The 26,867-nt window shown below is 38.0% G+C and overlaps 1 protein-coding gene across 14 annotated transcripts in view; it reads left to right on the top strand.

Moving 5' to 3' along the window:
* The window catches only part of SNX14 (sorting nexin 14), a 71,316-nt gene extending 45,597 nt beyond the window's left edge, over positions 1-25,719 (top strand). For 10 of the 14 annotated variants that reach the window (XM_040983718.1, XM_040983714.1, XM_040983712.1 and 7 more), the window contains 10 exons: positions 746-846; positions 5,330-5,441; positions 9,186-9,226; positions 9,366-9,485; positions 16,901-17,024; positions 17,261-17,425; positions 17,604-17,699; positions 22,310-22,401; positions 23,008-23,064; positions 25,523-25,719. In XM_040983718.1, coding sequence (XP_040839652.1) covers positions 746-846; positions 5,330-5,441; positions 9,186-9,226; positions 9,366-9,485; positions 16,901-17,024; positions 17,261-17,425; positions 17,604-17,699; positions 22,310-22,401; positions 23,008-23,064; positions 25,523-25,561 — 947 coding nt within the window. In that variant the 3' untranslated portion in view covers positions 25,562-25,719. The remainder of the gene's footprint in view (positions 1-745; positions 847-5,329; positions 5,442-9,185; positions 9,227-9,365; positions 9,486-16,900; positions 17,025-17,260; positions 17,426-17,603; positions 17,700-22,309; positions 22,402-23,007; positions 23,065-25,522) is intronic. The other 4 variants (XM_040983723.1, XM_040983722.1, XM_040983715.1 and 1 more) reach the window with 3 other exon arrangements.
* Positions 25,720-26,867: the final 1,148 nt, after the last annotated feature.

Raw genomic sequence — 26,867 nt, 5'->3', positions numbered from 1 at the left:
ACACATGCATTTACACATGTTTCTGTGACAAATGTCTACTTTAATTGTTTTGAACTTTCTTGGAAAGTTCCCCCATGTAATAGTGACAAAATATTACCTTCTTTTTTTCATGAGAACTTGTTTTTTTAGGTCAGATTGTTTGAGAGATAAACAAAAGGTTTCCAACTACTTATTACTTATACAAATGCCCACTCCAGCTTCATGGACTTTGCTAGCTGGGACTTTGGAGCATAATCCAGGTCTCCCACATGGATAGCAGGAACCCAATCCTTGAGAGATAATTTATGCTTCCAAGGCCTGTGTTATCAGGAAAATGGAGCCAGGAGCTGGAGCTGGGAATTGAACTCAGGTACTAGGATGCAGGATTTAACTGTTTTTAACTAGTAGGCTAAAATGCTTATCCTGGCTCTAGAAATTTCTTTATTAAGATTTTGCACAGCAGAATCCAACCAATTTCAAAATAGTCTCATGATAACTTTTTCAAGCTTATAAAAAGAAAGCAAAAAACCGAAAGGAAAAGAAAAGGTCTGTGTCGTTGAAGAGTAGTTGTTGAGAGGATAGTCGGGAGACTTGAGTTCGTATTACAGACTTGTGATTTTAATCCCTGATTTGGTGCAGATTATTTCAAGGGTACTATTTCATTTCTATAAGGAAGTGTTGTGTATCTGAACTTGGCAAAGTAAAATTTAAATCAGATTATAAAAATTGCAGTGCATGGTAATAACTTATTGTGCAATAATTTCAGGCACGTTTCCTGATGCCCAGCTTCCTTCCAAGAGGATCATTGGCCCCAAAAATTATGAATTCTTAAAGTCAAAGAGAGAAGAGTTTCAGGAATATCTACAGGTATAAATTGCATTATTTGGTTTTAGAACATCGGTAATCATACCTTTCTGTGATTTTTTTTTCTTGTGTCCATATGTTCTTTGCTTTCTTAAATATCTATCCATTTAGAGTTCAAAAATTCTTTTATTTTTAAAGTTGATTTCCATTTGGATTTTAAAATGAATTTTCATCAAAAACACATCTTTCTTTTCTTCTTTTTCCATTTTTTAAATTATATTTTTGACAATCTTTACGTAGTTAATTAGGGTAAAAAGGTTCCAGGGCTACAGGAAAGTGGGTAAGACCATTGTCTCCACATTGTTTCCTTCATGTATCTGAGGTAAAGGGGATTTTAAAGGAGAAGCCCCATCCAGTCTCCCACCCACCCCAGGTCCCGGATATGGGGTATGCTCCGAGGGTCTTGCTCAAGTGGTTTTGATAATTCAACAGTTATTAATTGCTGCCACTCTCGCCATTCCAAGCACGATGAGGTCGTTGAAGAATCCACTGATAGACATAGTCCATCTTAGAGTCCATTTGCCCAGTTTTTCACTGCCAACATATGGCTGAGTTGGTTGATTGACTTGTTCTATCCTCTGTCTTTTCATGGTTAGTGTTCTGAGTCCTCTGGCAGTTCCATTGGGGGAGATCCTCAAAGAGACTTTGAGGTGTTCCCAGACCAGATTCTTGTATGTACTAGCAAGTACAGGGCCCAGCACAGTCCACTGCCCTGATCAGCTGGTGGTTGCAATTGCTGGGTTGGTTCTGTCTCCAGCGCTGTCGTGTTATTTTGTTAGGGGGAACATGCCTTTATTTAAGACTAATTTGTAGCACGTTTAAAAAATGAAAGACTTTTGGCGTTAAGGATTAAATATTAATTTCTATGAACATAAGTTATTGTTTTGACTATTGTTTGTTTTCTGTTCAATTCTGTATTTGGCACCTTCTGAACTTTGATAATTCCTCCTTTTTCCTTTTGCATTTATAGAAATTCTTCTAATTTCCGGAGATAAGCTCATTCACCACTTAGAATTGAATTCCATTCTTTCGGTGTGTGCTCATTGCATTATATGAACAAAATAATTGGTATTTTCTCAGAACACTTTGCTTTAAAACAATTTTAAATTTATAAAACAAAAATAATAATGTAGTAATATAGTTTCTATTTACCCCTTGCTCCATTTTCCCTGTTACCAACTTATTAGTATCTTATTCACAAGTGAAGAAACACTTGGCTTTTTGCATTTTTGTTTGTTTGTTTTTGTTTTTAAATTTATTACAAAGGTGAGGGGATTACAGGCCCATGTGGGCCTGTGATTGCAATTAGGGTGGAGAGGGTTGGGGGAGCGGGGGAATGTGGATGAGATAAATGCTTCAGTCTTACTTCCTATGTCCTGGGGAGTGCTGTGCGACAGGGAAAGGTGCATAGCTCCCTACTGTCACACCACATTAGCTCGCAGGATGGCCTTTTGAGGCACCAAGGATATTACTTGAGGGGCCTTGATTGTTCTGAGAGGTTGTTGGCTTCATTACATCAGAAGTGAGAAATTCTTTCTAAGGCCTGTTGGCTGTCCCCGTCTGCCTCAGTGTGCTCACAGGCCTGGCTGCTTCTTGTGAGTCTGGCCTGTTCCCAAAGTCTTCTGTTGCCCTAGGTGAGTTGGCCATTCATCTGGTTGTGCTCTCCATTCTTCAGTTCCTGTCTTTTGAGTATATGCTGAATAGTGAGATTACTGGATTATGTGGCAATTTCCCACTTCTGGTTTGTTTAAAAGAAATCTTTACACTGTTTTCCACAGCTGATGCACTAATTTACATTTCCACCAGTGTTCGCTGTCCTGCAGCGATTGACTTGGTGCACAGAGCCTGAAATTAACACGTGTGGACTACCATCTTGGTGAGATAGCCGAAGTTTATTAGTGACATCAGACTTTTATAGACTCAGGGTCACATACTCATTTTGTTATTATATGTAATTCATATTACTTTCCTGTGATTCTTTGCCATTTTCATGGTATTGGCTGTAATGTTTCTTTTTTCATCTATAATTTTATTTGTTTGAATTTCTTAAATTGGTTTGGAGAAAGGTTATTATTTTTCCCAAAAAATTTTTTCTATTTTGTTGATCTTTGGTGTTGCCTGTTTAGTTTCAATTTCATTTATTTTGGCTCTGTTTTTTATTATTTTTCTAGCCTCTTGCTAATTTGGAGCTTGGTTTCTCTTGGTTTTCTAAATCCTTGAACTGTATTATTAGATTGACTATTTTAGATATTTTTTTAAATGTAAGAACTTATTGCTATAAATTTCTTTATTGCTTTTGGTGTATGTATGTCACAGGTTTTGCTAAGTCGCGTTTGTATTTTTTGTTTATTTCATGAAAATTTTCTTGGTTTCCTTTTTTCTCAGTGGTCCATTGGTATTCAGTAACATATTGCTTAATTTCTATACATTTGTAAATTTTTAATTGAGACTTTGTGGCCTGATATATATAGTCTGTCCTACAAAATGTTCCATTTGCTATATAAAAATGTATATGTAATTTTGCAGTTGTTGTATAAAGTATTATGTAAATATCTATTAGTCCATTTTATCGATATTATGAGTCAACTTTCTTTTTTAAAAAAAAAGATTTATTTTTTATTTTTATTGAAAAGTCAGATATACAGAGAGGAGGAGAGACAGAGAGGAAGGAAGATCTTCTGTCTGATTATTCACTCCCCAAGTGAGGGCAAAGACTGGAACTGCACCGATCCAAAGCCAGGAGCCAGGAACTGCTTCCTGGTCTCCTGCATGGGTGCAGGGTCCCAAAGCGTTGGACCGTCCTCGACTGCTTTCCCAGGCCACAAGCAGGGAGCTGGATGGGAAGTGGAGCTGCTGGGATTAGAACCGGCGCCCATATGGGATCCTGGCATGTGCAAGGCGAGGATTTTAGCCACTAGGCCACGCCGCCGGGCCCTATGAGTCAACTTTCATGCTTCTTTGTTGGTTTTGTTTCTGAAGGATCTCTACATTGATGGAAATGTGATGTTGAAATTCCCCACTATTGTTGTATTGGAGTCTGTCTCTCCAGTTATTTACATCTGAGTGATCTTGTGTTATCTCTGTGTGTGTGTGTATACACATAAATGTATATATGTTTATGACTATTCATCTTCTTGCTGAATTGGTTCTTTTATCAATACAGAATATCTCATCTCTATTTTTTTAAAGATTTTATTTATTTTTATTGAAAAGTCAGATATACAGAGAGAATAAAAGACAGAGAGGAAGGTCTTCCGTCCGATGATTCACTCCCCAGGTGAGCGCAATGGCCGGAGCTGAGCCATTCCAAAGCCAGGAGCCAGGAACTTCTTCCGGGTCTCCCAAACAGGTGCAGGGTCCCAAGGCTTTGGGCAGTCTTTAACTGCTTTCCCAGGCCACAAGCAGGGGGCTGGATGGGAAGTGGAGTGGCTGGGATTAGAACTGTCACCCATATGGGATCCCGGTGCGTGCAAGATGAGGATTTTAGCTGCTAGGCCATGCCGCCGGGCCCATCTCACCTCTTTTTTATAGTTTTTGATTTAAAGTCTTTGACAGGAATATAGTTACTCCTGCTTATTTTGATTTCCATTTGTATGGTAGAACTTTTTCTAAACATCCACTTTTAGACTGTCTATACCTGCTAAGTGAGTTTCCTATAGGCAATATATTCTTTGTCTTATGATTTTGTTGCTTTACCCATTTACCTGTATCTTTTCTTAAATTTTTTTTTAATTTTATTTTTATTGCAAAGTAAGATATTCAGAGAGGAGGAGAGACAGGGAGGAGCATCTTCTGTCCGATGGTTCATTTCTCCAAGTGGCTGCAACAGCTGGAGCTGAGCCAATCTGAAGCCAGAAGCCAGGAGCCTCTTCCAGGTCTCCCACGCGGGTGCAGGGTCCCAAAGCTTTGGGCCGTCCTCGACTGCTTTCCCAGGCCACAGGCAGGGAGCTGGATGGGAAGAGGGGCTGCCGGGATTAGAACCGGCGCCCATATGGGATCCTGGGGCGTGCAAGGCAAGGACTTCAGCCTCATAGCTACATACTGGGCCCCGATTTTTACTTTTAACAGTCAGCTTGTTTTGTTAGAAAATAGTGTTGCAAGAACAGACAACAGTATATTGAAGTTACTTCACTGTCTCACGTTTTGTTTTCTACAAAATCTTTTCAGTTGACATTTAATTTTCAAGGAAGTATAAAGTAGATAATCTTGTTATACTTGTTATTAGGATCAGGAAACTGACTCTTGGGTAATTTAGAACATTTTTTGAGGTTGCCTAGTTAACAAATAGAAGAGCCAAACTTCCTGAATGTCTGATTATAGAGGCCAAGTAGAGACTAGCTGTGCTATGCTGTTCTCTCTATAATTGTGGTTGCTTTATTATTCTAAGTATACAGTAGCTCTTGGGAATTTAACATTATTTTTTCTGTTACAGTTTTGCTTATCCTTCTAGATTTCTAAGCTGCTCTTTCCCCTTTTTTCATTTAAGAAACTTCTGCAACATCCAGAACTGAGTAATAGTCAACTTTTAGCAGACTTTCTGTCTCCTAATGGTGGGGAAACACAATTTCTTGATAAGATACTACCCGATGTAAATCTTGGTAAGTCAATGTAGAGAATTTTATGTGAATATAAGAAAATAAACTGAAAAGTATTGGATTTTTCAGATTAACTTATAAAAATAATTTATATGGTGTAGTCATGGATAGGCTCTAAATGCCTTTTGGTTTATTAGATAATCGTTTTAATCTATTCATTTTGTGAGTTTTGATTATTTAAATAGTCAATTCCAGCTACATAACCAGTCATGTAACATTATCTTAACTAAGGTTGTTTTTTATTTACTTTCCAGATTTAAAGTGAGATAGTACTTCTGCATGTATTCAACATGTATTAGGCTATATCTAATTAGATATTTCAATAAAGATCAGATAACATTTTTCTTAGTTTAAAACTCAAGAGCTTCTACTACATCTTTTGGTTGTGCCTATTTCTTTATTTTATATGCTAAATCTTTGTAAATGTTTACATTTTTTTAAAAAAAAAAGATTTATTTATTTTTATTGGAAAGGCAGATATACAGAGAGGAGGAAAGAGAGGAAGATCTTCCGTCTGATGGTTCACTCCCCAAGCAGCCGCAATGGCTGGAGCTGAGCCAATCTGAATCCAGGAGCCAGAAGCTCTTCCCATTCTTCCATGTGGGTGCAGGGTCCCAAGGCTTTGGGCCATCCTTGACTGCTTTCCCAGGCCACAAGCAGGGAGCTGGATGGGAAGTGGGGCCACCAGGATTAGAATTGGCGCCCATATGAGATCCCTGCGCGTGCAAGGCGAGGACTTTAACCACTACACTATCGCCCACGGCCTGTAAATGTTTACCTTTGAAAACCTTATTTTAATAGAAAGCAACTTATTGTAATAATTCAAATAAGAGAACTATGTGAATTGACTTAGTTACTTTAATTAATTTTATTTATTTCTGAGAAAATTTTATTCTATAGTACCTCAATTTTATTTATTTTTAATTAATTGTTAATTACAAAATTAAGCATGAAATGTGAGATATGTGCAAGCATTCTGGTTTGAATTTCAATATTTTTATTTGTTTTGATTTTTAATTCACAGTCAAGGAAAATAATTATGCAGATTGTCTTGATTCTCAGTTTCAGAGTAACTTTGAATTGAGTAAAATAATTTTGCAATGCTTAGCTTTTGTTACTTATGTCAGTACTATTTTTATTTAAAAAATTTTGTTTATTTTCTTTTTATCTGAAAGGTGTGGCTATGTCCAGAGGACCATAGAAAGACAGAGTTCTTTTTTTTTTTTTAAAGATTTATTTATTTATTGAAAAGTCAAATATACAGAGAGGAGGAGAGAAAGAGAGGGAGATCTTCCGTCTGATGATTCACTCCCCAAGTGAGCGCAACCGCTGGAGCTGAACCAATCTAGAACCAGGAGCTCTTCCAGGTCTCTCACACGGGTGCAGGGAGGGTCCCAAGGCTTTGGGCCGTCCTTGATTGCTTTCCCAGGCCACAAGCAGGGAGCTGGATGGGAAGCAGAGCTGCTGGGATAGAACCGGTGCCCGTATGGGATGCTGGTGCGTTCAAAACGAGGACTTTAGCTGCTAGGCCACGCCGCCGGGCCCAAGACAGAGCTCTTTACCTGAAAGTTCTCAATAGCTCAAGGGCCCCAACATTAGATATAAAGTCCATAGGTTACACTGTGGTAGAATACTGAAGATATTTATTATACTTCTTTCCTGAAGATGCATTTCAGAAACTGATTTTTGTGTTATAATACTTGAATATTTAATTCCACCCATCACTTTTGAATGAATTATTATTATAGTTTGCTTAAGTAGCCAGAGGATCACCAGCAATCAGATAATTCTTTTCTCTTAACTATTACTGTATTACATACCTAAAAGTTTAAAGGCAAGCAGGCATTACGGTGTAATGGTTAGGCTGCTTGCTGCTTGTGACACTGGCATACCATTATGCAGCATGGTTTGAGTCCTTGCTGTTCTGGTTCTGATGCAACTCCCTGCTACTGCACCTGGAAAGTCAGTGAAAAATGGCCCAAGTGCTTGGGCCCTAACCCCCATGTGGAAGACCCAAATGAGGTTCTGGGCTCCTGGCTTCAGCCTGGACCTGCCCCAGCCATTGTAGCCATTTGGGAGGTGAACCAGTAGGTGAAAGATCTCTGACACTCTGCCTGTCAAATATATATTTATTCAGTCAGATGCTAATTTGTACTTTTCTTGAATTATCTGAGAAAAGCCTTGAGTTGCATATATTCTGCTTTTCAGGCTGTTGGTTTAAAAAAAAATTGCTCTAGCCAGTAAAACCACTGTCTGTGGTTCTAGCATCTCATGTTGGTGCTGTTTGCTCCACTTCTCATCTAGCCTCCTGTTAATGTGTGTTGGAAAACAGTGGAGGATGGGCTGCTGAGTGCATGTGGGAGACCTGGAAGAAGTTCCTGGTGGGCTTTGGCCAGCCCTACCTCTGATTGTTGAGGCCATCCAGGGAGTGAACCAGCAGGTGGAAGATCTCTCTGGCTCTCCCTCTGTGTAATTCTGCCTTTCAAATCAATCAATCAACCAATCTTACACAAATAATAATAATTGCTCCAGAGATGGTCATTTACTTTCATGGTTATGATACTTGTATATCACATAGGTTACCCGGGCTTTTCCCTCCAAGTTTCAGCTCCTGGCTCTAGCTTCTGCTAATACACACCTGACTTTAGTAATTGGGTCGTTGCCTTCCAACTGGGAGACTGCATCACTCTCCTTGCTTCTAGATGTAGCCCTGGTCTGGTACCTTCTATCCCAGGCATTTGGAGAGTGAAAATAGTGGATGGGAGTTCTTTTGTTGTGTCTTGTCTTTCTCTGCCTCTCTCTGAAGAATAACAACAAAACATAACGAAATCCACAATTCCTGTCGCACCTGCTGCTGATCATCAGTGACCTCATCTTCTCACTCATCCTCTTTACCTCCCATGTGCTCTTCCCTTTAGAAATTGACGTTCATGAACGCATTCTGTTAACTGGTTCACTCTTCTTTCTGCTCCTCCGTTTTTATTCCACACACTCTTTCCTTATCTCTATACACCTAAGTAGTGGTGCTTCCCGAGACACTGTCCTCCGCTTTCTTTGTGCCGGTTTCAGCAAAACTTGTTATTTTAGTTCTTTATATCCATGTTTCTGAATAATCTGACCTTTATACTTTTCCAGTAATCCATTTAACATTACCATGTCTATTTTTTTAAATTATCATTACTTAATTCCCACAATGGTACTATAGTTTGTTGCACTCATCCTTGGTACTTTTAGTATTACCTTGACTTCTCTCAGTCATGTTTCCACCACACATCTGTTTTGTTTTCCTGAATTATGTCAGTTTTATCTCTTTGTAGTCCAAGTCACACCTTATTTTTCTTTTCTTTATTTAAAATTTTTTTTGTTTACAAGAAATTAGCAGACATACAAAAATTATATATGAACCACTATGTGATAATGTTTTGTTACCTGTAGTCATCTTTTGGAAAATTCCAAATATGTGGAGACTAGAACTCCTTACTCTATTCCAATAGTTATTACCACTTGCTTTGTTTCATTTTTTCCTTCTACCTCTCACCTTACTAGATCAGTTGATAAGCTTTAATCTCCAATGTCATAGCTATAAGTAGCTTGAATTATATATATATTATTTTATATATAAAATACATAAACAATAAAAATATAAAAATATTATTTAGTATTATAATTACTTAATGAAGTATTCGTGTAAGCAGTTAAAAAGTATATTAAGCCTTTATGAAATTAGCTTTTTATTTTCAATTACAGGGAAAATTATAAAGTCTGTTCCTGGAAAACTAATGAAAGAAGTAAGTGATTTATTTTTATTCCATAGCATTATAATCATAAATCTTCAAAAGTATTGATGAATGTTAATGGCTTATCCAGTGTTAAAAATCATAATTTCTGGTTTTTAATTTTTCTGCAATGACCTTTATACTGTGACAGAAAGGTCAGCATTTGGAACCTTTCATCATGAATTTCATTAATTCTTGTGAATCTCCAAAGCCTAAACCAAGTAGACCAGAACTGACCATTCTCAGCCCTACTTCAGAAAACAACAAGAAGGTATTGTGCATTACTTTAAAGAATCATTAAGTTTCATGCTCTCCTGCTTGAGATGATTTTTCTGTTAAAGGGAAAATGAATACTTTGTTAATGGATAGACTCGACTTTATGTTTCCTTTTGGTGGAAGTTAGTTGCAAAGTATATAGAAGGTATTATATGTAACTTCTTGCTTCTTTGATTTAATGTGAGTCATTTTTCATATACTGTGTTGGATGACTTTTACCATTTCTGTCTTTTGAGATTTAAAAAATAATGTTTAAAGATTTATTCCTTTAATTTTACTGGAAATTCAGATTTATAGTAGTCACTTGGGGAGTGAATCATCAGACAGAAGACCTTCCTCTCTGTTTCTCCTCCTCTCTGTATATCTGACTGTGTGATAAAAATAAAATAAATCTTAAAAAAAAAAGAAGAAATTCAGATTTACAGAGAGAAGGAGAGACAGAAAAAAAGATCTTCCATTCGCTGATTCACTCCTAAAGTGATTGCAGTGACCTGAGCTGAGCCGGGCCTGAGCTGAGCCGATCCAAAGCCAGCAGCCAGGGCCTCTTCTAGGTATCCTATGAGGGTGAAGGGTTCCAAGAGCCATCCTCAGTTGTTTTCCCAGGCCACGAGCAGGGAGCTGGAAGGGAAGTGGAACAGCTGGGACATGAACTGATGTGCATATGGGATCCTGGTACGTGCAAGGCCAGGACTTTAGTCACTAGCCTCTGCCAGGCCCGGGATGGTTTTTTTTTTTTTTTTAATATTTATTTGTGGGGCTGTGCAATGACTCAACAAGCTAATTCTCTACTGGCAGATGCCAGCATCCCATATGGGATCAGTTTGTGTCTCAGCTGCTCCACTTCAAATCCAGCTTGCTGCTTATGGCCTGGGGAGGCAGCACCGGATGGCCTAAGTTCTTGACATTCTGCATGCACATGGGAGGCCCAGAAGAAGCTTCTGGCTCCTGGCTTTGTATCGGCCCAACTCCAGCTTGTTGTGGCCATTTGAGGACTAGGCCAGTAGATGGGAGAACTTTGTCTTTCTCTCTGTAGATCTCTTTCAAATAGAACATGTTGCTTGTTTAAAGACAGGATGAGAGAGAGAGGTTTTCCATAAGTTTTCCATCCCTTTGTTCGCTTCCCAAGAGGCTGAGGCCCAGAAGCAGGCTGAAGCCACAGCTTTAAAGTTCATCTGGATCTCCTGTGTGGGTGTCAGGGATGCAAGAGCCATCCTCTGCTACCTTCCCTGGTTTATTACCAGGGAACTGAATCAGAAGTTAGCTGCTGGGACTCAAACCAGCAATCTGATATGGCATGTGGGCATCCCATGTGGCAACCAGCTGCTGCACCAAGCATCTACATTTGTATCACCCTACTTTGTTTAATCTGTTGCTGTGTTTTACAGACCACCTGAAAGTTAGTGGCTTAAGAAACTGTTGTATTTTGCTTATAATTTTATTTGTCAGCATTTTGGACAGGAGTTAACTGCATTGTATTTTTACTGATGTTGCCTGGGCTGTAATCTTGATTTCCTTTAATCTGGATGAAAAAAGATGGCCTTGTTCACAAGTCTGTGAAAGTTGGTGGCTGCTTGTTGGTTGCGTGATGTGTCTTTAGCAAGTAATCCTCAATTTACATATCAGCAGCATTCTAAGGTAGATATGTCGATGTGTACATGCATACACGATTGATTCGTGTATGTATTAATGTGCATAAACGACAGAGTGACAGAGAGAGGAGGGAAGAGTAGAGATCTCCATCTACTGGGTTCACTCCCCAGATGGCCACAATGGCCAAGGCTGCATCTGGTTTTACCAGGTAATAGCTGTGGCCCAGGCATTTAGGACAGCTCCGCTGATGTCCCAGGCACATTAATAGGGAGCTGGATTGGAAGTGGAGTAGTCAGGACTCGAACTGGTACCCATATGGGATGCTGGCATCATTTCATAGGCAGTTGTTTAACCTGATACACCACAATGCCAGCCCCAGTGGCAGCAGCCTTCTAGGAGGGAAAGGCTCTGTTTGCTTAGCATCTGTTCCATTAGCTAAAGAAGTCATGCAGCCAAGTCTAGAGTTGATGTGAGAAAGGACTAAACAAGAGAGTAGCTACAGAAAGGCGTGATCAATGGAGCTGTTACTTTCACAGTTTGCCTCAGTTCTCATTAGTTTTGTAAAGTTCTCAATTCTTTATCCTTTAGATTCTACTTTACACTATTCTCTTTAAAAAGTTACCTTTTGTATTTAAGCTTTTTAATTAACATGTAATGCTTGCACATTTTAATGGGAACAGCATTTCAACATATATACATGACACAATCAGGTAGAATTCAGCAGATAATCTTTCATTTGTTGTGTTTTGAGCCTACCAGCTCTATTCCAGTTCTTCATACAGTATATAATTTTGTTATAATGTAGTCACCTCATTGTACTGTGAAACACTAGAACCCATTATTTTTATCTCATTATTTTGTTTGCTGTTAAATTTGTCCTCTGTAAGATTGACTTAATTTTCATTCTGTTTTCCATGTTTTAACTGAATTTCTGTCTTCTTTATTTCTGATATGTCCTGTCTGTTTCTGCTTTTATCTTCTTTGTTTCCTTGAAGTTTCTGTTTATTTTAAAAAATGCAGAAACTGAGATAGAAATGTCTCCTATCCTCTTTCACTTCCCAAATACCTGTAAAAGCTGAGGCTGGGCCAGTTCAGACCAGGAAAGCAGTCCAGGTACTTAGTCCAGGTCTCTCCCTTTTTTAAGTTATTGTTGTTTGTTTATTTTTAATTTTATTTTTAAAGGAAGATTTACAGATAGAAGGAGAGACAGAGAGAAGGATCTTCCATCTGCTGATTTACTCCCCAAATGGCCACAATGGCCGGAGATGAACCGATTGGAAGCCAGGAATCTTCTCTGATTCTCCCACATTTGTGCGGGTATCCAAGAACCTGGAACATCCTCTGCTGCTTTCCCAGGCCACAGCAGGGAGCTGGATGGGAAATGGCGCAGCCAGGCCATAAACTGATGCACATACGGGATGTCAGCACTTGCAGGTAGAGGATTAGCCTGTTGAGCCACCGTACCGGCCCCTCAGTCACAGTCTTGAGAATTTGTTTGATTTTTCCCAGGTCCCTGCTTCTATGCCTGCTGCTTTAAAAATAATGGATTACTATTTCCTGCAGACATTTTCAGGCAAAATAGAAACCGAGTCTTATCTGTTGCACTATGAAATCCTGCTTGGTATTTAAAATTCTTGAGCAGTAGGTGTACTTTTTTTTTTTAAAAGATTTATTTATTTTTATTGGAAAGGCACTTATAAATACAGCACCTTATGATGAGGGAGGGAAGGAGAAGCTAATCTTTCTGGTGCTCTGAAGAATATATTGCATACTTACATTAGTTTTGTTTGTGGCTTGTAGTGTGTGCATGAACGCAGATTTTCCATCCATTAATGGACCTTTAACAGTTGTTGAACACAAATATTCGATTAAATGTTAAAATATTCAATAAGTGAAACTGAGATATGAGTGTTGCCCTTTTCCATTCCTCTGTTCAAGCATCATCTTTAATGGTCCCCCTCACTAATGACTATTTCCTGAGAAGTACTTTGGTTTATTGCTCTTAGTAATATTTGTAATCTTCTCAGGATTGTTCTGAATAAATCTTGTGGTTAGATCTCCGAACTGCTTGAAATGATTTAAGAGATTCTTATGAAGTTCTTTTTTTGTTTGTTTGTTTCAGGTTGCCTATTATATGTCCATACTTTTATGAGTGATTGAATGTTAAAATTTTATGGCTAGGATTATGGAGAGTTTTGTGGAGAAAACGTAAGGATTGAAAAATTGCATACCTTTTAGTACTTAAGGAATATATGTTTAAAAAGTTCATGAAAGTTTGGCCTAAGTGGAAACTAAATTTATTGGTGGCTTACTGTATCCAGTTTTATGGGGAAGGTATTTGGTTTTACTCAACAAAATCCATCAAGTGTTTATCCTCTTTGACCTTGTTCCCATATACTGAAAATTTCTTGGAAGAAAATCTAATATAAGAGCTTGTAATCTATGATGCTGATTACTGAAGTATCACTCATAAAAATGAATAATTGGAAATAACATGATACTGAAAATGATAGGAAAGATTAGTTATTTTAAAGAATATCTACTTTGGGAATATTTTATACCAGGTAAAATATAATTGTGGAGGTTATAAACAACATGAACATATTTGATGTGATTGATACTAAATGATAGAATTGGGACATTTTATTTTTTGGACCCTGTTGTGTATGGGAATATACAACTATTGTAGTTACCATATATAGTGATTGGATTGTTTTACTTCCTCTGTTTTCTGGACATAATATCCCGTATACTGTTTTCTAATAAAAAAGTAAATTAAAAGTGCAATAAGAGAAATGTTTCAGAAGATGGAACTCTTGGTTCTTTGGGGAAAAATGTTTTTTGCTTTTTTTCTTTAAATTTTATTTTTGATGGTGTTTACATAGTTGATTAGAGTGGGAAGGTTCAAGGATTAGGGGAAAGTAGGTGAGACCATTGTTTCCAACTTTTTCTTCTTTCTGTATCTGGGGGAAGGGAGGAGAGAAAGAGAGAAGCCACACCCAGCCTCCCAACAGCCTCAGTATCCATTGGTGGGAAATGGCCACCCGATTTCATCCTGAAGTCCCCAAAGTGGAGCATATTCCAAGGGTTCTGCTCTAGTGGTTTTGATAGTTCTGAAATGCTGTTGATTTCACAGATCCAAGGTTGAGGAAATCCTTCCAAGTTCCATTTGCCTAGATATATGCTCTCAATGCTTGGCTGGGGTAGTTGACCAATTTGTTATGCCCTGCTTCCTCTGCTGTGGTACCAGATGTTCTCTGTAGACCTCAATGGATTGCTGTGTCCTCCTTGTGCATCTGGGTGTGATATCCACTGCTCCATCTTATCCACTGAGGAGGCCCAGTTCTGATGCATGCCTTCCATGGGCAGACCACAGATCCTACGATTCTCCCCATAGTTGGAGTTCTGAGTCCAGTGGTTCAGTTGGGGGTGGGGGGTGTATCCCCAAAGAAACTGAGGTGATATCAGACCTGACTCTTGTGTATGCTTGCCAGTACGGGGTCTGGTTCAGTCTTCAACCCTCATCAGCCTTCGCATATAGTGTGGTTGCAATTGCTAAGTCAGTTCTATATACAGCCTGGTCTCTTACATACACCAATGGGTGCTGTGGTCCAGCCCAGCCCACCCCTGCCCACCACACACTCTGCCCTCATGTACACCAGCAGAAGCTGAAGCCTAGTCAGAGCAACCCCCAACACCCCCGACTAAGCCTGCTCTCAGCCCTGGTTTCTGAGTTTGCTAGTATGTATAGCAGATTGGTTAAATTTGTCCCACATCCCTTTCAGCTCTTGTACACATCAATGGGCATTGAAGCCTAGTTCAACCCAACCAGTCCCACTATCCAGCCCACATTCATGCTGGTGGGTGCCTCCGCCTGTCTAGCCAGGCCCTCTCCCAGCCCTGGTTCTCATGCTCACCAGTGGGAATTGCAGCCCTTTGAGAGATTTCCAGTTTCCCTAGTGGACGCACTCCCAGTCCTGGATCTTACACTTTTCCAGGTGGTTCTGCAATTTAGCTTGACAGGATTTGGCTACACTCCCTGCACTTGCTAGCTGATGCTGCAGCAAATCCCAGCCAGCTTGCACTTACTCTGGCTAATGCATGCACCAGTGGATAGAGTCAGTTAGCCCAGCCTGCCTCTCCCCCAACCTAGTTCACATGCAGGCCAACAGGTGCTGTAGCCCTGCCTGGTCTGTTCTGCCTCAGGTTCAAGTTCTCACAATCACCAGTGGGAACAGTGGCCTAGCAGGAGAGTTCCCGCAGGTCCCCTGCTGGACCTTCCCCCTGTGTTCCTTGCTACCCCCAGTGTTATGTGAGCTTGTGGTTGCTGCAACCCCGTCTGTCATGGCCTGCCCTACTTCTGCATTTGTTGGCAGGTGCTGCAGCCTGGCTTGGTCCTAGTCTGGACATTTTTTTCCCTCCCACCTCCCATCTGGACAGTTTTTAAAGAAAACTTTGTATACAATTCTTCATTGGGCCAGTAATGTAGTGTGATGGATTAAGCTGTCCTATCTGTGACAGCTGATCCCACATCAGGTAGGTCACATTGTAGCTGCTTCACCTTCTATCTGGATTCCTGTTAATGTGCCTGAAAAGGCCATTAATGATTCTGAAGTACTTGAGCCCAGTGGTCTCTCCAGGTGGGAGACCCATGTGCAGTTCCTCCTCCTGGTTCAGAGTGGAGTGTCCTTGGCCCTGTGGTCATTTGGGGAGTGAATGAGCAGATGAAACAATCTGTCTTCTGTCTGATACTTCACCTTTCAAATAAATGAGTAAACAAATATTTTTTAAAAATGACCTTTAAATAAAATTGCTTGTTCTTTCCTTAGTTTTCTGAACTTCTCTGTCTCAGTACCTATCTTACATGATTTCGTTGGTTTCTTGTTCTATTTCAATTGGATGTTAAAGCTGTTGGGGAACAGTGTACCGTCTCTTATTCCCTGTCTTTGGTGTGCTCTCTGTCATGTAGAAATAATGCTTATTGAATGGATATATAAAGGAAAAAATAATTGTTTTGTTAAAATTAATTAAGGTGCATAGTTGTTAATAATATAGTCTTCTTTTTTCCCTCTTCATGTTGATTAGGCCTTTTCTATTCTTTGAATATTGTTGCCCAAGTAAACTGCTCTTCAAACTGAATTTTACAGGGTTGGCATGGCAGTGTGCAGGCTGATCTTCTACCTGCTAGTGCTGGCATCCCATATGAGTGCTAGTTTGTGTCCCAGCTGTTTCACTTCTGTTCCAGCTCTCTGCTTATGACCTGAGAGAGCAGCTGAGGATGATTCAGGTTCTTGGGCCCCTGCACCTGCTTTGGAGATTAGGAAGAAGCTCCTGGCCCCAGCTTCCCATCAGCTCAGCTCTGGCCGTTGTGGCCCTTAGGGAGTGAATCAGTGGATGGAAGGCCTCTATGTCTGTTTCTCTTCTCTTGGTGTGAAATCTGCTTTTCAAGTAAAAATAATTAACTCTTTAAAATGTAAAAAAAAAGTTCTGAGTTTTATCCTCTATTCACGGATTGAATAATGTAAGTTTTGAAATTATACCTCATTAATATATTCATACATCTTTGTATGTTACTTAGTTCCTTTTAATGTATGAGAGAAAGGGAAGGGTTCTTTACAGATAATGATTGTAGACTTTCCTATGATATTTTTAGTGTAATTTTAATGTAATTTTGGGTGTAAATGTGGATTTTTGGAAGCAAGGCTTAACAGTCTGATACTCTGTTTTGATTGGAAACAATTTAAATGTCTTCACTCTGTGTCACTTTAGTTATTGTCTCATCAGCAAAAATGTGGTAAATTATTTCAACTTTTGTTTTAGCTTTTCAATGACCTATTTAAGAATAATGCAAACCGTGCTGAGAATGCAGAGAGAAAGCAAAATCAGAATTATTTTATGCAAGTGATGACTGTGGAAGGAGTGTACGATTACCTGATGTATGTAGGTAAGGTCCAAGTGGTTTATATTAAAAGCTGTTTTTAGTCAACTGTCTTAACTTGTTCTGTGATGCAAATTAAAGCCATTATTAACTTTTTAAAATGTAAGATCTTTATTTGAAAAGAATACATTTGATCGTAAACATGAAAGTATTTACATGTTGCATATTGATCATTCGCATTTATCTTGTCTGTCAAGGTTTCTGTTGTAAACAAAAAGGTGTGTTTTTTCAATCATTCTTAGGACGAGTAGTTTTCCAAGTTCCTGACTGGCTTCATCATCTCTTAATGGGAGCGCGAATTCTCTTTAAAAACACCCTGGAAATGTATACTGACTACTATCTTCAGTGTAAACTGGAACAGTTATTTCAGGAGCACCGTTTAGTCTCCCTTATAACACTTCTCAGAGGTTTGTGTTTTGTGAGCTGTTTGTTTCATTATGTGGTTTGTGTGTTTAGTGATTGTAAGTGAATCTAGAAGATTGAGAAGTCTTCTTTTTTTGTTTGTTTGTTATTGTTTCTGTGAGAAGATATGTTGTGTATGAATAAGTGAAAATTCTGGGAACATTTCTTTTTATTGTTTTTCAGATGCTATATTTTGTGAAAACACTGAACCTCGCTCTCTCCAAGATAAACAGAAAGGAGCAAAAAAAACATTTGTAGAAATGATGAATTACATTCCAGGTATAATATTTGAGAAGTAACTTAATTTTGTATAGATTAGTATCTTTTGATATTTTTACCATGAGTTTTCATTTTATTTTTAAGATTTATTTATTTTACTTTTAAGCAAGAATTAGAAAGAGAACAAGAAAGACGTAGAGAGATCTTCCATCTGCTGGTTCACTCCACAAGTAAGACGGTTGAATAAAAACAGCTTTTAATATAAACCACTTTTCATAACAGGGGTCTAAACACTTGGGCCGTCTTCTGCTGCCTTTTTCAGACCATTAGGAGGGAACTGGGCAAAAAGTAGAGTAGCCCACACATGAACTCGTGCCCATATGGGCTACCAGTGTTGAAGGTGTCAGCTTTATGTGCTGTGCCGCAGCACAAGTCCCTGAAGGAGTGCTTAGTTATCTGGTCAGTCCATTTCCCGGCTCATTTGTGGGTATTTCGGGAGTGAACTAGTGGATGGGAGCTCTCTGTCTCCGGAGCAAATAAAAATAAAAATCAGAGAAGAGATATCATAGCACAATTCATCAAAACAAAAAATGAAGAGGAAGAAAGGTGAAAGAAACCCAGAATCTCCAACATGTGTGGGAGAACTAGTACAGGTAAGAATTCCAGAAGGAGAAGAGAGGAACAGAAGCAGCATTTGAAGCTACAGACTTCCCTAAGTTAGTGTCGGATTCCAAACCCCATGACAGGTAATCTCAGAGAGCCTTATCCTGGGGAAATAACAAAATAAATAAATACCAAAATAAAGTAAAACAGGTTTGTATCTAGTGCTGCACCCCAGGTGACTGACCATGAGCAGGGTTAAAGGGAGAGTTGTGTATAATTAAAAGAGGAAGCCTTCATAAACGGAATCAAGAAAGAACTAACTAGAGCTAGTCCATGTTTATGTATAAGGAAAAAATCAATATTTTTATGATGTCAGTTTTCCATTTAGCTTCAAATGGATTCCTATAAGAATCCCAGCAAATCATTTTGTGCCTATCAGCAAATATTTTAATATTTAGAGAAAGGCAGAAGACTGAGAATAAGTAACTCATTATTGACAAAGAACAAAACAAATTGATTGATGCTACCTTTAGGTCATACTAAAAAACTACAGTAACCAAGGTGGTATGCAGTTGGTGAAAAGGTACATATATATCATCATTACAACCCAATGAATAGGGCCCGGCACAATAGTGTAGTGGTTAAAGTCCTTGCCTTAGATGCACCGTGATCCCATATGGTCGCTGGTTCTAATCCTGGTGGCCCCGCTTCCCATCCAGCTCTCTGCTTATAGCCTGGGAAAGCAGTCAAGGACGGCCCAAAGCCTTGGGACCCGTGTGGGAGACCTGGAAGAGCTCCTGGCTCCTGGCTTTGGATTGGGTCAGCTCCAGCCATTGCACTCACTTGGGGAGTGAACCATCAGATGGAAGATCTTCCTCTCTGTCTCTCCTCCTCTCTGAATATCTGACTTTCCTATAAAAAAAAATAAATCTTAAAAAAAAACAACCCAATGAATAGCCCAAATATAGGCCAACACCAACAATGTCAACTGATGTTTCACAAAAGACCAAAGGCAGTACAATAGAGAAATATAATCTTTTAAAAATATGTATTGGAGTGTGCATCCTCATTCACCAAAATGAGTCTAAACATAGACCTTATACCTTTCGCAAAAATGAATTCAAAATGAACTGTAGACTTAAGTATAAAAAACAAACTACGACCCTCACAGGAAATAATACGGAGAAAATGGGATGACCTTACGTTTGGTGATGGAATTTTGATTGTGATACCAAAGAGGCAAACCACGAAAAAACAAAGTTGACAAACTTTATTTTCATTAAAATTAAAAAAATTACACTCCATGAAAATTCTCAACATCGAAGAGGTGTTCTTGGAATAATTATTGTCTTTGTAATGACAGTTAAATATCAGAAAGAAATGTAATAGTGAACATAAGCTGTTTGGGAGTAAGCTTTTGAAAGTAAGTGATGAAAAATTTCCTTACCTGTTTTGGACTGTAATGAGCCTTTTAACAGTTTCAGTTTTGGTATTCAGGAACATCATGGAAAGCCACTGAATAGAATAATTTGTTGTCTTACCACAACACGAATTTGAATCATGTCTATTTGAAGACTTCTATTTGGAAAGAGTAACTTAACTTGTAAATAAGATTTACCTGCCTTTTTCTGATCCTCTAGTCCTTCATGATAATTTAATGACACCTAAAATGAAAGGACCCCTTGTATTTGTCTGTTAGCTTCATATATATTGATTGGAAAATTCCATTTAGTATTGCAAAGTATGAGAGCTCAAAAAATCCATATGTAGTCATATATTTTGAAAATATGAAGAATCTGCTATATTGTTAACTGAATTAAACTTTTGTAACTTAGCTTTACCTTATATTTTAAGCATGTAATGGAAGTTTTGAGTAGCTCTGAGAATTTGATTATGATATAAGGAATGGGGGAAAGGTAGATATTTGGGCACCTTGTTTACTGAATTTATTTTCCTACTTGGGGAAAAAGCAGTGTAAAACTTAGTAAGGATTGACTCTTGAAAAAGAAGTAATTTATTTGAAATGCAGAGTGAGAGACACAGCAGCAGGCCAGGAGAGACTTTCCATATGTTGGTCCTCTCTGCAATGTCCATAGGAGAGAGAGAACTTAGGCAAGTAAAGCCAGGAGCCCAGAACTCAGTCTGGATCTCCCTGTATATGGCTGAGACTTAAGTACTTGGGTCATCACTTGCTACATCCCAGGATATGCATAAGCAGGAAACAGGAATTGGAAGCAGAAACAGGATTTGGATCCAGACACCCCTATATGTGATGTGAGTAGGCCAAGTGGTGCCTTAACTGCTATGCCAAATGCCACCCCAGGACTGAATCTTTCTGGTAATAGGAATTGATATAAGTAATGTAACATAACCGTGCCGTCTGAGTAAGTTTAAACTTGTCGGGCCCTAAATTACTATTAAGACATCTGTAGTATTTTCCGAAATGATTGGTCTGTAAAGTGAGTAATAGTAATTTCTGGGGATCAACATTGTGGTATAGTGAGTTAAGCTATTTCCTGTGATGTCAGCATCACATGTGAGCATTGGTACAAGTCTCTGTTGCTCCTCTTTCAAACTGACTTCCTGCTATTACACCTGGAAAAGCAACAGAAGATAGCGTAAGTGCCTGATACCCTGTTGCCCACTTCAGAGTCCTGAAGAAGCTCCTGACTTCAGACTGGCCCAGTTGCAGCCATTAGAACCAATTGGGAGGTGAACCATGGGATGAAAGATCTCCTTTTCTCTCTGTAAATTTGCTTTTCAAATAAATAGATATCTTGAAAATAATGCATGCAAAAAATATAAAAACAAAATATTCATATTCATCAATATAATTATCTCTTAAAGATTAGATTGTACCCTCACCATATTAAGTACACGGTGAAAATCTGCAGAATAAAAATAGTCTACTATTTTAGCAATGTGCCATATCTCTGCTCTCAGAAGCCAGGCTGGGTTGACCCTGATTAGTATTTTAATGGGAGAGTTCCATGGGGATCCCAGCTGCTGTAGGTTTGGGGCTAGCATTTTGCTCAGCACATGGGACATGCCATATTGGAGTCCCTGGGTTCAAGTTGTGGTTTTGATTTACCTTTTCTCTCTCTTTTTTTTTTTAAATTAAAGAATTTATTTTTTATTTGAAAGGCAGATTTACAGAGAAAAGGGGAGATGGAAGATCTTTCTTTTGTGGATTCACTCCCCAGATGGCCGCAACATCTGGAGCTGAGAAGATCCAGCCAGGAGCTTCCCCTGGGTCTCAGATGAGGGTGCATAGTCCCAAGGTCTTGGGCGATCATTTGCTGCTTTCCCAGGCCTTAAGTAGAGAGCAGGATTGGAATTAGAGTAGCCCGGACGTGAACCGGCAACCATATGAGATGCCAGTGTCACAGGAGGAGACTAGCCCATAAGCCGTTGCACCAGGCCCCTGGTTTCTGCTAACACATGCCGTGGGAGGAGGCAGTTGGTGGCTGAAATAGTTTAATCACTTTGAACTTCACGGGAAACCTAGATTGGGTTCTCAACTCCCGGTTTTGGCCTAGCCCAGCACTGGTTGCATGAATTTGGGCAGTAAACCAGTTGATATCTGTCTCCCTCTTTCTCTGTCTTTCAAATAAATAAAGGTTTTTTATTTGGGTAGATGTAGGCTCATGTTTCACTTTGAAATAATACATTTTTTCTGTGATTTTCTGTATACAGAAATGTGTAGACAATGTTTTAGAACTTAGTTTTTAAAGATTTTACCTAAATGAGATAATTCATCAAACACTGTTTTCCAACTATCTTTTACCACTTCATGGTCTAAGTAGATTTTTTTTCTGTCATATTCTTCAGAGCTTATATTGCTTGAAATTTTGAATTTCCAAAACAGGGATACATGATGTTGCATTTCTCAACTTGATAGAACTCTTATTTTTCCAGAGGGCCTTTTGAAGAAACACTGGTTTGGGAAATACTGATTTATAGCTTTTGTATAATAAATTGGAAATAGGGTGGGAATTTTGCTTTCTGATCCAGTTAATAGTCACTTTATAGTACTAGACTGTTTCATGTGTGGCTTTCTTGTTCAGATCTCATGGTCAAGTGTATTGGTGAAGAAACCAAGTATGAGAGCGTCAGACTTTTATTTGATGGCTTACAGCAGCCAGTACTCAACAAGCAGGTAAAATCTCTGAATACTAATACATTAGTGTTGATTTGATTTGGTGAATGACATAGTAGAAGTCTGGAATATATTTGGCTATAAATTAACACTTAAATCAAGGAATATAATGCAGACCTTTAAGAGTGTTATATTTACGAGTTTTTTTAAAAATTTTCTTTTACTTTATAACATGACTTTTTAAGTTTAAAATAAATAAATATAGAAAATTTGAATAAATAGAAAGTTCAGGAAATAATATAGATATTTTAAAATAAGTAATTCCATGATTCAAAAATATCAGAATTACTGTTTCTACATCTATAGCCTTATGCATTCTTTTGAGATCTTAAAACAGTCATACTTCTGTATTTTGCTTTTTAAATTCTTATTATAAGTATTTAACATAAAAATGAACTAGAGGTATAATAAACTGTCCCTATTCAGTATGTACACATGTATGCCTACCATGTACTGTTTATGATGTTGTTAAAGCTGCTTTTGTTCTTGCTTTACATTATCATCCTCGTTACCTGCCTTCCCATTTAGAGGTTGCCACCATTGTATATTTCATGTTAATCAGGTTTTGTTTATTGTCTTGATTTTTTTTCCCTTTGGATGCTTCAGCTGACTTACGTGTTATTGGATATTGTGATACAAGAACTGTTTCCAGAGCTCAATAAGGTAACTCAATATATACGCAATTTTTTAGAAGATATTTTTATTTAAAAGGCAGAGTTATACACAGGGAGAACTTCCATCCTTCAGTTCACTTTCAGATGATTATAACATCTGGGGGTGGGCATTTTTCTGCTGCTTCTCCAGGTGCTTCAAGGAGCTGATTAGAAGTAGAGCAGCTGGGACATGACCCAGTGCCCATGTGGGATGTTGGTGTCACAGACAGTGGCTTCAGCCACTGAACACAATGCTGGCCCCCCAAAGAGTAATGTTTTATTATTCATTATTCTTTTAGTAGTGTCTTGACATTTATTTTAATGAAGAACATGAAAGTTAAAACCCTTTTGACTGTGATTATTTAAAAAATAAACGACTTGGGGTTGATGTGGTGGCATAGTGAGTAAAGCTGCCACCTGCTGACACCAGCACCTCACATGGGCACTGGTTTGTATCCACTTTGAATCTAACTCCCTGCTAATAGCCTGGGAAAAGCCATAGAAAATGTGTTAAGTGTTTGGGGCCTTGCCGTCCACGTAGAAAACTTGAATGAAGCTTTTTGGCTTTGGCTAACCGACTGCTGGTTGTTGCAGCCATCTACAAGGGAACAAGAAAGGTGGATGGAGAACTGTCTCTCCTCACTTCGTGACTTTCAACTTTCAAAATAATCTTTTTCAATGTAAGCATAAAATGGGGAGACAGGCACTAAGTAGCTTCTGCATTTCCCGATTACAAGCGGTTGGGAACACTCTCAGAGAGAGATGTGGATATAAATCTTAGCCTAAGAATGAGCCAAACTCTTCAGGTTGTCCACAGCACTATATGATGTTTAAGTCAGAGACCTGTATATATATATATTTTTTTTTTATTTCGTTTTATGACACTGTTTCATAGGCTCTGGGATTCTCCCATCTCCTCCCCAAGCCCTCCCCCCATGTTGGATTCCTTCACATTGTTGCAGTAGTTCAGTTCATATCCAGTCATGATTCCCTCATTGTGAGCATGTACCATGTTTAGAGTCCAGCCTCTTATTATCCAATAAATTCAGCAGTTTCCTTGGGAGACCATCCCTGGTCTGAAAGTAGAGCTGGCAGAATATCATCTCAACCAATGAAAAGGCATAACATAACAACAACATCAATTTACAACATTATGGAGTGAATTGACATGGTATTGAGTGACCAATATGTTAGAAAATACAAGTTCTTAACCACATCCTGTGACTACTTCATTGATATTTCAATTTTAGTTTATATACAACCGGCTGCCAAATACCTTAAAATGGCTGTAGGGTACTATTCAGCTGTTTCGTGTCTTATTATCATTTTTATATTTAGCTGCTTAGAGTATTGAAGCGTAATTTTTACTGAACTTGGTGAATGTTAGGATAATTCATTCTGGCTTATAACTCTTAACCAGGCATATGATAACAATTGAGGCGCAAAACAATTTTAGGAGGGGTGAGCAGAGAAATCTTCTATACCTTAGTGAAGAGTAACTAATTTTTGTGTCCTACTTAGTAAGGTATATATGAGTCCAAGTTGTTCGTTTCCTGACTGGTTCTAAGCTTTCCTTATTGATCTCTGTCTAATCTAATTTTGAATTTTTTTCGGGGAGGGGGGCACCAGAGCGACCCTGATGGTCATTGCAAGAGAGGGTGGGGATCCAAAGTTGGAACTAAATAAGGACCAGAGAAAGCTCCCCTTCTGAGTCCCGAAGGGAGTTTACTGTTCTTCTGTTCCTGAGGACTGCTCAGAGCTCCCGGCCATTGTTCTGATGACACTAAATCCTGTGAGGAAGAAATCTGGGCTTCTGCCATCTCGTGTCAGAGTTCCAAAAGGGAGTGGATGACCTCAGAGGTCTTGGAGACCTGCATATTCTTATAAAAAATTGAGTTTGGCTAAATTCAGGAATTGGAATTAGCTAGTGGTAATATATTACTGAATTTTGAGAATTTTTAGTTTTGAACAAAGACTCAAGTTGTTATTTTCTATTTTTTTTATTAGTTCCTTTGGTTAGGTGAAATATTACTGTTATTTAAGACTGACATTGCAATATAAAGCCACAAATTGCTCAGGTTTGAACTATTTAACTTAATTGTCAGCTCAATACAAAAATTATCTTAATATTAAGTGATGCTATATTAATATTAATATAATCTTCAGTGTATATTAAAATAAAGTAATAATTATAGATGTTTTATGTTTAGTTTACATGAAGATTGATGCCAGGAAACGTTCAGTGCTAAATCAGGCATTTTAAGGTCATTATCACTATGATATACTGTTGTCTAATTTCTAAAGCATGGATATGTTCTAATGCATATTCCAGCTAATTTCTTTTGTTTCGTAATATATTATGTCTTAGCTTAAGATTTTGCATACAATATAGCGGATAGGTATGTAGGTAATGCACAAATGAACCCAGTTATGCTGTCTTCTGTTAAATGGATTTATTTTTATTTTAGGTGCAAAAAGAAGTTACCTCTGTGATGTCCTGGAAGTAAACATTTGAGTTTAGTAATATTGAATAACCAGTTAAGATTTCTGCTGGGCTGGTGTAGTAGAAATGTATTTTTTCTTTTATTTTTTTATATATCATGTACTGCAGTGTCTGAAATTTTTTTGTTGTTTTGTTTTAATAAAGACTAACACAAACTGATGAAAAGTGTCTGGATTCCAAGTGTTTCATTTTAAACTTGTTATCCAACTTGTTTAGACAGTTATTTGTTATGCCATGTTTTAAGGAGAAAATAAATAATCCCCTTAGGACAAACAGCTTGTACTAATACCCCTTGTGCTATATCACTTTGAAAAGAATTATGTTTAGTGTGGAAAAACAAGAATGAGATGTGATTTTTCTTAATTAAAACTAATACATTTTAGTAGATTTGGTTTTCTTCATGGTTAGCTGTGTATATTATTTATAAGTATCATTTTTGAGATTTTCATAATAAACAAGGGATTTTTGTCTGAGTTTTCTGGGTGAATGACAGATTGTAGTCCTATGTTAGACGTGAAATCTAAATACTTACAGATATTTGACTGTAAGTTTATGATGTAGTTTCATTGAATTATGTGTAAGTAAAAGCTCATTTGAATACGTTAGGAAAGCAGATTTTTGGTTTATCCTCTTCATTATCTCTTTAATATAAAACTATTGAATTTACTGTTTCTCTTCAGGAATGTTAATGAAGAGAATGTTTTTGAAGATTCATTGCTTAAAATTCTGCTTGTAACTCCTTGCCGTGCTATGCTTTTCCGTGAACAGATCTGTCCCTCAGGAGAATTTTTCCGCTTGTCTGTTATTTGTTGTGTTCATTCTAAATGTATTTATGAGCTTCAACCACTGGGTAATGTGGGACCTTTGAATATAATTTGGAACACGAACTGATTCAATTTTGTATTTTTACAGTATTTCAAAAATGGCTATTAATTACTAACAAATGTTTGAAAATATTTCGTAACAATTTTATATTTTTAAACACTAGAAAGTTACAGAATATGTATGAATTTCTGTGAATTAGTGGTATAAAATCAAGATTAAACATTTACTTATTTCTCAGAGATAGAAAACTAATCAGGTTAGCTATTCACATTTAAATCCACAGAAATTAGGAAATTAAGTGAAGTATTTTGAAGGAACTAGAAAAATAAAGTAAAATATTTTATACTCCTTGAGTGCCCCTTTCACCTATTCAAATTGTGGTATTCTGATTAGAAAAGAAAAATAAATTTATCATGAGTGTGTTAGTTTGCTCTGGTTGGTGTAATAAAATGTTGTAGACTAGTTGTCTTATACAGCATGAATTT

The sequence above is a fragment of the Ochotona curzoniae genome, unplaced genomic scaffold (assembly GCF_017591425.1).
Source record: "Ochotona curzoniae isolate NIBS_2020 unplaced genomic scaffold, NIBS_Ocur_1.0 contig_3819, whole genome shotgun sequence".
Classification (NCBI taxonomy): Eukaryota; Metazoa; Chordata; class Mammalia; order Lagomorpha; family Ochotonidae; genus Ochotona; species Ochotona curzoniae.
The sequence above is the reverse complement of the archived record's forward strand: the minus strand, read 5'-3'. Positions and strand labels throughout refer to the sequence as shown.